This window comes from Artemia franciscana, chromosome 9 (assembly GCF_032884065.1).
Source record: "Artemia franciscana chromosome 9, ASM3288406v1, whole genome shotgun sequence".
NCBI lineage: Eukaryota > Metazoa > Arthropoda > Branchiopoda > Anostraca > Artemiidae > Artemia > Artemia franciscana.
Genome location: NC_088871.1, coordinates 4,644,344 through 4,656,573, shown reverse-complemented (window position 1 = coordinate 4,656,573; position 12,230 = coordinate 4,644,344). Strand labels below are relative to the sequence as shown.

At 34.3% G+C, this 12,230-nt stretch overlaps 1 protein-coding gene across 4 annotated transcripts in view; it reads left to right on the top strand.

The window, feature by feature from the left end:
- The window catches only part of LOC136030918 (GATA-binding factor A-like), a 119,473-nt gene extending 109,062 nt beyond the window's left edge, over positions 1–10,411 (top strand). For all 4 annotated transcript variants that reach the window (XM_065710024.1, XM_065710021.1, XM_065710022.1 and 1 more), the window contains exon 7: positions 4,734–10,411. In XM_065710024.1, coding sequence (XP_065566096.1) covers positions 4,734–5,167 — 434 coding nt within the window. In that variant the 3' untranslated portion in view covers positions 5,168–10,411. The remainder of the gene's footprint in view (positions 1–4,733) is intronic.
- Positions 10,412–12,230: the final 1,819 nt, after the last annotated feature.

Here is a 12,230-nt window from a genome sequence, read left to right as displayed (position 1 = left end):
GATCCGGTTCCTGATACGCTTGCCAAATTTCATCGTCCTGGCTTACCTGGAAGTGCCTAAAGTAGCAAAACCGGGACTTTAGGTTTCCCCCCTCCAACTCTCCCCAATGTCATCAGATCCAGTCGGGATTTAAATAAGAGCTCTGAGACACAATATCATTCCAAACATCAAATTTCATTAAGATCCAATCGCCCGCTCATAAGTTAAAACTACTTCATTTTTTCTATTTTTTGCGAATGAACCGGCCCCCACTCCCCCCCAGATAGTCAAATCGGGAAAATGACTATTTGTAATTTAATCTGGTCCGGTCCCTGATACGCTTGCCAAATTTCATCGTCCTAGCTTACCTGGAAGTGCCTAAAGTAGCAAAATCGGGACCGACAGACAGACCGACAGACAGACAGACCGACAGAATTGGCGATTGCTATATGTCACTTGGTTAATACCAAGTGCCATAAAAATAGCTAAGGGTTGGCGATTATGGGCTGAGGAAGCACAAGAATGTTGAATTTGGCCAGAATTCCTCAAATGTGGACGCACAGTGAACAGGCTCCCTCTCAATGTAGAGAAACCTATTTTTCTCATTCTGTAGGGATGTCCTTTCGCCCGACACGTAAAATGTGGAGACTTTACTAGTATCCTGGGTTCATCGTATGTCCCCAAGGGACAAGTTTATGATACAAGATACACATTGAATTGAAAAAAAAAACATGAGCGTTGTCTTCTCATCCGACTGAATCTGTCTAAGCACTTTCTTTGGTCTTGATGAATCTGCTCGCTTCCACTTAGAAAATCGGGTGCTTTATTCTGGGTCATACCTAAAAACACGTTATCGATCGCCTTAAGTTACCCTGTTCAATAACTCTGGATTCAATTTGGCTTGATCTAAGACTACTATTGACACTTTAAGTCTGAGCGTCTGACAACAATTTTGGATAGAAGTTAAAGGATACCCGACGCGTGTTCAAACCATTTGTTAAAAATGCTAAACTGCATTATAAATTTAGTGATGGGTCTTCAGCCACTTCCATGGTTTTAAATCTTTCGTCCGACTGCACTACATCAAGAAATTTGACGATTTTTTTTTTTTTTATGGGGAAAGATAGCCAGACCATTATTCATTCTCGACTGACTCTTGGCTATCTTTAAATCCGGTAAACAGGGCAAGTACGTTTAAAAGGGTCACTCATTTTCTCGAAAAGCTTCTTTAACGATTTCTTAAGTCCCCAAAATATATTTGAAACAAAATTTAACCCAAGCATTTTGTACCAGTTTTCCATCCATTTTACTCAATTGACAGTCCGCCAAACTGCACTTACTCACCCCCACGCGACAAACTGCTACGCTGTATTGGAAAAGTACATTCAATGCTTGTTCCAACATATAAAGATAACACATTACTCTTGCATGTGAACATTGAATCTTTAAGTTATTAAATTAAAAATGGATTTTTTCAACTGAACATGAGGAGTAACATTTAAACTCAAAACGAACTGAAATTATTACGTATATGAGGGACTTTGTCCCCTCGTCAATACCTCGCTCTTTACGCTAAAGTTCGAATTTTGTTCCAGTTCTTTGAGAATGACCTCTGAATCACAAAAGGTTTAATTAGAATAAATAGTTCTTTTGAAAGTACTAAAAAAACTTTAGCGTAAAGAGCGAGGCATTGATGAGGGGCTGAACCCCTCAAGTACGTAACAATTTCTGTTCGTTTTAATTTTTAATGCTGCTCCTTAATTTCAGTTGAAAAAACTGTTTTTTTTTTTATTTAATTTCTGATCGTTTTTAAATAACGCTGGAATATCCGACACCCCCATCATGGAAAATTCCCTTTCCCCATGAAAAATTCCTCCGTGGAAAGATCCTCCACGTACACTTCTCTCCCTGATCCCCCCCTACCAGAACCCCCTTCTGAAAACTTCTATATACTTCCCAATAACCAATACTATATGTAAACAATCGGCAAAGTTCACAACTTGCAGCCCTTCCCCTGGGGTTTTGGGCGATTAAGTCATCCTCAAAAAACATTTAATAAATTTTTCGACTATGCTCAACAAAATGGCTATCTCAAAATTTGGATCGTTGTGATATTGGAAAAAAATGAGCGTGGGAGGGGGCTAATTGCCCTCCAATTTTTGTTGTCACTTAAAAATGACACTAGAACTTTTAATTTTCGTTCGAATGATCCCTCTTGTGACATTCTAAGACCACTGGGTTGATACAATCACCCTGGAAAGAAACAAAAACAAACAAAAAAACAAATAAAATCGCTTCCGTGGTCTTTCTTTTGGCAAAAAATACAAAATTCCATATTTTTGCGGGTAGGAGATTGAATCCTCCACAGTATGGTTCTCTGATACGCTGAATATTATGGTGTTGTTTTCATTAAGGTTTTATGACTTTTAAGGGGCGTTTCCCTTTTTTAAATTAAGGCAAATATTCTCAGGCTCGTCAGAATAGTCAGAATAAAAATCCTAATCTTTTGATGTATCTATTGGTAATAAAATTCCGATTTTTAGAGTTTTGGTTGCTATTGAGTCGGGTCGCTCCTTACTTAGAGTTCGTTACCACAAACTGTTTGAATATTCATTGAGTCTACAAGTTATTCCATCTTTGCGTCCTACTTGTTCCCTTAAAAATATGATTGTTAGTCTTACGATTGGATGTTATGGAAGTGAATATTTGTACCTTTTTTTATATTCATGTTAAGAACGGAACAGCATCTAAGTGAGGGGTAAATGAAGGAAAATATTCATTTTAAAGGATTCAGTCAAATATATTCAATTTTTGATTACAATTAAAATTATAAAACAATATTCTTAGAGGAAATTAAAACAAACGAGGCTTGTGTGCCATTGATTACAGCACATTGAGGGTGAGTTGGAAAAGTAAAAATTCAGGCAAAAACAATTTTTATGTGGAAAAGTACCTTGGTAGACGGACCTAAGATGTATTAAACATTTTACAGATCTTAATACGTTTTTCCTGTTTGTCTTGAATTAAATATGTAAATTTATGACAAAAACGGGTTCATAGATTACAATTATGCACAGGGTCATATCCAAGGGGATACAGATTCTAAATTTCTTCTCCTCCCCGCAAACAAGGGAAATATTCGGCAAATGTATAAGAAATTTTATAATTGACAGACGGAAAAGGTGAACACACTACTCAATTATTCTACGCTCTTCCCAGGTAAAACTAGACCTACGTTGCCCGGGCAACGTGAAGTGTTGCGGCAACGTTTGTCCGGCTTCGCCGACTAGAGTGTTGCGAGAGGAACACTTTGGTATTGTTTCTTCGCTATCGATCAGTAATCACATGATTATAGGCTCAGCGTTAAAAAAAAAACAACAACAAAATAGTATCGAAAGAAGGGACTAAATTGACTTAGCCAGTTAAACTTTATCCTTTTCAATCGTAGACATCGTGACGGATGAAAACTTGGAACAATATCTTATATAATCTAGTTGGTATTATAAAGCTGTTCGTAAGTTTTCAGGATTAAAATACTATAGGTGACACTAACTATTACAAAACTACCTCATTGTTTTACGTTATCGTTTGTACCCGTTGCGTAAACGCTTAATTCTGTCAGATTTAAAGAGATCGAATACAATGTGCACCAATTTGCACAAATTTCTAGCCCAAAGTGAACAGATTCTCATTTACAAGTCCTTCTCCCATGATAGACGTCAAGTTCACCGGAAACAAATAAATGGGTACAACAACTAGTAAAAGTTGCAAACCCCTCATCGCTGAAGATGGTCGTAGCCCAACAGCCGATTATTACTTACAAGTCTCCTACATGTCTTACCACTGGAACCAAATTGGTTAAACCATCACATACACTGGAAACCAATAATCCGGCCTAAGGTCCACACTTTCCGTAAAAACCGCACAGGTTAGACCCTTACCATTTTCCAGGAATAAGCTGAGATCGGCGGCATAGGAAAAAAAACAAAAAAACGGGACAAAACCAAAGTGTTGGTCTCGCAACACAACAATCAATTTGCTCCAAAATGCTCTTCCTCCCTGGTGGAGTCATATATAGCTCAAAGAACATTTAAAATAAATTAAAAAACACAAACAATGAGTTCTCACATTATAATATGCTGGATATTTTTATTAATCAGATTATCTTGCTTCCTCCCATTATTATACAGTTTTTAAAATCATTTCAAGTAATATGTTGGTAAATTACGCACTCAATAATATACAAAGATGAATTACCTACTGAGAAGATAACCGGTTTGATATAGGAGCTATACTGAAGGATAGTTTGATTCAATTGAAAAGTATACTATTAGGACTGTATATGGAACCATCAGGGGGGGGGAGGGATATGTTAGTGAATTGATTAGTATCTTTGGAAAGAGCATAAAAAAGGAATCAAGTAGTGTGTTCACTTTGTCTTTATGTCAGTTATGAAATCTTGCATGTATATACCTGATATTATTCACTCATGAACTGTTCTTTCGGTAACCTGCCCCTCCCTCTCCCCCCTTCAACAAGAATTCCGGATACAACCCTGATGATGCAAGATATTAATGACAGTAAAAAGAGCAGTTTTGTCGCAAATATTTTTGGGATTGGGTCACTGCAAATGCAAACCGCCTACCCTAACCCCCATTGACACCCATGTTTGATCATCTTCTTTTTTTATTAGATATTAGTCTTCAATTCTCGATTGGACTTCCTTACTTATGTTCTTCGATTTACTTTTTCAGACGTCAACTCTAACGAAGATAGCTATGTTCAATCAACTACTACTGGCTGCTTTGAAAAGCAAGAGAATAATAGTCAGTTTACTATAAACACACCTTTAATTCAACGACATAATTATGTTTATCCTGATTCTGTCTCAACATACGAGAATAGTCATGGATACGAGGCTAGTGACATCTATAAAACAATAAATAATGTGCAAGATGTCGGGGACAATTATAGATATGAACAATTTCAAAGCCAGTATGATTCTTCATATATTCACGCAGAATTTTCGTCTCAGTATGATCAGACCCGTTTTGAAGGGAAATCAGAATGTGCAGAAGTATCCCACTTCTATGAACACCACCAACCTAGCTATGAGAATACAATTGTAAAGCCAGAAATGAGCTATGACGATCGTTCATCGAGTAATGATATAAGTACGAGCAGTTAACCGTAACACAGGTTTTGAGCTGGAACTATTTTAATTGGTGACCCATCTTGACCAACTCTGTTTTGATGGTTTTTCCATTGTTTTTGAACGTTTTACACTTATCAAGTTGGTTCCATCTTTAAGTTTGGGAGGAAGTCAAAACATCTTATATTCTCCAGTAATGATCCATGAAATGGAACAGTAAAATTCAGAAATGGCTTACTATGATCAACATCACTTAATGACGTAATTGCAGGTTGTGAGTCAGTTCGGTATGAGGTTGTGTAAAACAAGCTATATGTAAAGTTCAGCAGATTTTCTAGTGTTTCTAGTGGTTTTATCCTATGGTGATTAACTTCCTCGTAAATTGTGAATAAGACAAAGCGCCATGTAGTATATTTCTTCATTTTGTGAAACGACTTTCACTTTTAGCTTTCACTCCGATTTCACGCTGCAAAAGAGTTAGACCTTTGTTTGGGGTGTCATTCTTCCTCATTAGCTATTCTCGTTAGTAAAGAATAATTAAGAGTTCATGAGGCTGAGTCATTCGGGTACCTCGATTTTCGTATGGGCCCTCCCTTATCTCAGAATGAGTTATAGATTATTGGACATTTTTATTGACAGTCAGTTTTGTTTATGATTGAAAAATTTTTCCATCAATCAGTCAATCAAAATGAATAGTATATATATATATTTTTTTTAATCATGGGGAGTAAAAGCGCGAGTAAGGCTTTTGTTTTCCGAGGTGTTTATGTCAACAGAAAATAATACATTTCCTACTCACTTTGGGGTCCAATTTTTTTGTTACGTCCAAGCTACGGTTGACATACTGAATTGACTAAAGCCTCTTTTAACCTAAGCTCTCTGTTTAAAACAGAAAAAATGGAAAATAATTTATTCAGCCTGTCACAAAGTACTAGAAAAGGGCCAAGAAAAATATTGTGGTTTCATGCTGATTTTTTTCCCGTTGTGCTGTATTTTCAAAAGCTTTTCAGTGGGTATAAAAAGGCTGAAAACAATTCAAAAAACTTGCTATGAATTCTCATCACGTTACTAATAATTAAGAGGCTATAATTTTGTGTTTGCTGTACTTACGTAGATATTTGATAATATTTGACTGTCTTTGTTATAGATTACGGCCAGCTCAATCAGAACACTAAATTTTATATGGTATGTTTTACGATTAGGAATAAAGAGTATGTATATAGAGTGGGAGGGCATGGGTTACAAGACTTAACTCATGAATTCAAGACTTTTACAAAATGTTTCAACGCCTTTCCATACTAGACATGTTACTTAATGTCGTATACAAATTGGGTTTTAAAAATAATGAAATAGTTCAAATATATGGTCTTTTTAGTTTTTGGATCCTGTGAATGTTTAGACGGACTAAGTATGTAAAATACGCATCGTCTCTACCCAAGGTACTACTTTCGATACGTCCTGGTTGAAACTGGTCAACCTAGATTGAGCAAAGGGTTTCAATATTGGGATTCTAATATCGTTTTATATGGTAAGGCATTCATGGTAACAGAGCTACAGAGGCGGAGATGGGTTAAGATGTAGAATTATTTTTTAAAAATATGTTGTTGTGGAATTCTATACCAAAAGCTGGGCTTAGATCTCAAAGTGTCAAACTCCGCTCCCTTTTTCCACTTCCTAGGCTAAGATTTTATTTAATGTCATTTCGCAAATCTTATTGCTCCAGATAATTTAGTTTGTAAATGGTTGATCTGGCCCTTAGTTATTAGAAGAAATCCTTGGAAAAAGAGGAGGATGTGAGTGTGGTTTCTAGTTCAAATTCACAAATTCAATCTCAGGTTGAAGTTTCGAATCTCTTAATTTTTTTCATTTATAATTAATCTTATGTTTTGTTTTGTTGTTTTATTGCAAATAAACGAGGGCGTATAATCCACTGCCTATATAATTTACAGCTAAAGCCAAAGATAGATTTAGGAACTCGTAGACATTTTAAGATTAATTTGAGAGTTTATAGAATTTTAGTAGTTTTAAGTTTAGAAGTCTTGCAGTTCAATTATTAGCAAAGATACTATACCAAGCTCCTGAAGTTTGATTTTTTTTTTTCTACGAAAATTAAATTATGAAAATTTTAATGGCAAAATGAAAATGTACAATTCTTCGAACTTAATTTATTTTGTAATGGTATTTGTATATGAGTAAGGCTCAAGCCCATCCGTAGGAAACCCGAAAAAAAAAATATTACCCCAAAAAGTACACATGGTGTACACTTATTACTGGATCCCAAAACTGTCTCCACATTAAGGAACACAGAAATGCTTAATTTTGCATAAGTGATATTATCCTTCAAAAGTAAATTTTTATTAATGAAACTTGCAACATTGTGCTTAAAATACAGAACTATTGTCCTTTATCTCCAAAAAAATAGTATGTGTGCAATGAAATGTTTTCTTGATGTGTTGGAACTTAGATTTTGGGACAGCCTAGGTTCAGATGACCTTGTACCGGCATTCCCAAGAGTTTGATATGTATCTGCTGTATGTTAAGACATGGAGTCGTACTCTGGCATTTTCATAGGTTTTTGAATCATTTTTGTCATCTTCATGTCAAATATATTGAAATCATCTTCATATAAATCCGTATTATAAATATTAGAACATTTCAAATATAAGTATAAGACAGATGAATGGCCGTTGCAAAACGGTTGTGGCTCAAACACATTCTTGGTAGAATTCAAATTTAGTTTTGTTGGCAATCATTAGGTTAGCTTTTGCATTAGGTTTCCTAAAAAGTGTTTTGAAGTTTTAACTTAGAAGTAACCCCTTGTAATTCATTAACGGATCCAGATAAAAGTTAGGTAATATTATTATAAACGTTTTCAAAGTAAGAATATCAGGTATATTTAAAATGCAAAACCTAGAAATAATATTTAGAAGTCCGAAAGATTTTGGTTCAAAAGCTATTTACTGGATTGGACCCAGAGTAAAATTGGTATGTTTGTAATCAATAATTAGCTCATATTGGTTTGCTTGTTATGTAATTTTTGGTAATGTTTGAAGTATTTTGATTTGTAGTTTGTGTTTTTTTAATTGAATTTTCTATTTGCTTGTAGTTGCTTTTAGAATTGTCGGTTTTTTATTTGATTTTTAGGAACTAAATTGATAGTTCGTATTTATTGGTGCTTTATGGCTTTCTTTTTTCAGTTATCAAAGTGCATTCTTTAACAATCAATAAGTATTTTTGATGTTGTTAGCAGATGAAATATATTCATTTTTCTAGTTTTACAAGTTTTATATGTACGGTGGAATATGCACAACAATGTACAGTTATAATATTTTCACTTTAATTGATTATATTCCAGTTCAGCACTTCATTATTGATTAATCTCCATTAGTCACCCCTTTCCTCACCATCGTTACTGGTTAACTAACGTTACTGTTAATTCACTAGCAGTGACCCCTTCTGGACGACAAGCACAATAATAGCATAGTGTAGACTCTTTCTTGGGAAGGGGACGCTGGAGAAACTTTTACTCCTCCCCCCTGAAGTTGTCTTTATCATCCCTTTCACTATTAGGAATGTCCCTGATATCTTCAACTTAATATACCCGTTCGTGAGAAAAACATGGTAGACCTACCTAAACTGTAACTTAGGAGATAACTCATTTAGGAACAGAGTTGAACCCCCTGCCCTTTGTTGGAATTCCTAGTCCATCTGAACGTGTAAATAGTTGAATAATAACTTTTTCACCACAAAGGTGACTTTAACCCAAAGGGAATATATTTTCAAAACTTAAATTTTTACCACCGTAAAAAAAGAAGAAAAAAACCACCAAATTTCCAACCCTGACACCAAGAGTAAGAGTCTGATGCTCTGAATTTACCACCTGAACTAGCCGAGCCTCTTAATTAGTTGTGTACATTTGTTTTATACACGATACAATGGGTTTCTTACAAATACGCTATCTCTAGAGTTACAGACATTTAATATGTATATATGAAGTTAGTATATGACCAGGGGTAAAAGCTATGCAGTGAACTTTCATTAGAAGTCTTTTTTTTTAACAAATGATGAGCTTTTCTGTCATTATTTTGGCTGCAATACTTACAAAAAACAATACTGTGTTAAATTATTTAGAAAATTAGGTTTCCATCTCATCCGCATAAGCAAAGAAAGTTCTGTCAATTATTTCAAGGTGTTTTTTCTTATATTAATTATGTCTCAAGATATTCAAAATGTTTATTTTCAAAATGAGCTCTGCCATTCCTTTTGGGTTACAGAAATAGACTTAGACTTGACTTTATTAAACAAGAAACTATATACATGAATCTTATACAAAGGAGACAGGGAGAGAACCCGTTTTGTCTTCTTTAACAATAGAGAGAGAGAAAAAAGAAGGAATTACACGCCAATAACTCACACAGATTACATGGACAAAGAGAGAGAGCGAGAGAAAGAGAGAAGAAGCAGAAAAAAAAATTGACTCATGTAGACATGGATGGGACTTGTAAACTAATTTATAAGTAAATCATTTTACGTTCAATCCCCGCTACTGTAGGCAGAAAGAACTATCTCTTTCAATTTATTTTTATGTGTATAGAGTGATGGTGACTCACTTAAAAGAAATAGCTGAAAATCTGTGGTATTTAATCTTTTTCTTTATATCTATGATTCCTTCGAAAAAAATATCTTATTTCAAAACATTTTGCTTTATAAAGTAGTCAAGAAACTCTAAATTTATTTTTTCAACTTTTCCGGTTCTATAAATTTGTGTTGTTGCACCAACTTTGGAATCACTGCACCCAATTTGTCAAAAAGTTTAAAATTTTTTTTAATTTCGTTAGTATTTTATTTCGTGGTAAGTTCATTCTAAGGTGGTTTTGATAATTGATAATGGTAAGGTGATAAGGGGGACGGATCTGACCAAATCAGCAAGAGGTGCTTTTATAGTCGATACCATGTGATAACCTATATAACCCTGTGGATGACTGGTAAAATTGAAAAAAAGCTTATGAAAGCTATTTTTGTACGTGAAAGTTTGTATGGTCACACGAACTATTCACAAAACTTAGCTATTGATGATGATGGTAAAAGAGGAGACTAATAGGATTTAGTCTGTTAATGGCGCTGAATTGGAATTTAGCTTTAAAAAGATTTTGGTAATTTTTTATATAAAGTAGTTGGATACTGAATGTATTTTGCACCGGTTGGTTGATTACTCACTAGGTTGTGAGCTTTGTATAAGCGTTTTAGAGCGTTTTTTCTCATTAAATTATTCTCAGTAAAGCTTTAATTAGATTTTTTTCAAATTTTTCTTTCCAGTTCCTTTAGAAATAGACACGTATACACGGAGACAGAGATCTTTGGGTCTCTCCTCTTACACTAAATCTAAAGGGTTTTACAATTCAGTTATTTTTTTCAAGTATTTACACCTCTCTCCCCCCCCCAAAAAAAAAAGAAAAAGCTGTTTCCTCCGCATGGACCTGCTCCATTACAGCGATAACTAGTATTTTACCAGTATTGTAATTAGAAACACTTTACTCATTCCTGAGAAGGGTTCATCCCCTCTTAAAAAAAGCCTTAGCCGAAATAAAAATAAAAAAAATACCTTTTAGGAGTTAGGAGCTATTGCTTCCTTCAAGATAAACTTAGCTATGTATGTCCTCAAATTAAATAATTATAATTGCGACACTGCCATAATTCTATTATTATAGAAGGAAGAAAACTATCAAGAAACTACGATTTTTTATCTATTTTTATTTTCTCAAGGAAATTTGTAAAAATGGTGTTAAGTACCAAAAGGTTATTTGGAGATGCTCTAGTTTAAAATTTTTTTGTTATTAATTTCCTTACTGATTATTTTGAGGCATTAAAGAAACTATCAAGAATTCATATTGAGATTCACATATACGGTTAAAGATAAAGCCATACAAATTACGAACCTTAATATAGGTTGTATTTGAGACTGAGCTCTCTTCAAAGAAGTATCCAGGGGGAGTTAGTGGGTTTGACCCCCCTCCCCTGAAACGTTTGTCCGGCTCCAAAAAGCGTAATAAAAATGGATAAAAACACATTTTTAATGCATTTTTAAGGGTTTTTTATAACATCCTCCCTCCCCTACCTGAACAAAATCCTGGAAAAGGACTTGGCTCCGTTCAACTCAAATTAATGGTGAATGTCAGTTCAAGATCATCCATAATTTTGAAAACCGAAAAATAGCCATTATGTTCTTGTAAATGAAATATGTCATAAGACTGCTTTGAATCACTTTGTTGAGAATGATTATTGGCTGATATAGCTAAAACATCCAAAAAAATATGGTCCAGATTTTCTTAGGCTTTATTTGAAATGTATTTTAAATATAACAAATACACACATGAGATGGCTGACTGAGAACACTCCTCCTTCTCTATTCAGTTATTCGTGAAAGAAAACAGGAAAATGTTAACAAAATACCAATATTTAAGGCAGTTAGAAGTGAAAGTTCACTGCCTTCTTGTTAGAAAGAAAAATCGAAGACAAAAAAAAATAAAAAAACTTTTTGTGAAGACAGTAAACCATAGAAGGAAAATTAGACACAAACTTGGAAATTCCAAGTCTATTCTTCTTCAGAGAAAAAAATATGAAACAAGACAAATTAAAAAAAGAAGCATTTTATTCATTTCATCTTTCAATCTACTTTATTGGAAAACGCTGAAAATAGTTAATACCATATCCTTCAATTGACATTATGAAGTTTTTCAAACAGTTCGTGGTAACGAACTGTAGTAAGGAGCGACCCGGCTCAATAGTAACCAAAAAACTAAAAAATTAAATTTTGATATCAATAGCTACATCAAAAGAATCACATTTTAATATTGATTTTAAATATATAAGTTTAATCAAGTTTAATCTTACCCATCAAAAGTTACGAGCCTGAGAAAATTTGCCTTATTTAAGAAAATAGGGGGAAACACCCCCTAAAAGTCGTAGAATCTTAACGACAATGACACCATCAGATTCAGCGTATCAGAGAACCCTACTGTAGAAGTTTCAAGCTCCTATCTACAAAAATGTGGAATTTCGTATTTTTTGCCAGAAGACAAATCACGGGTGCGTGTTTATT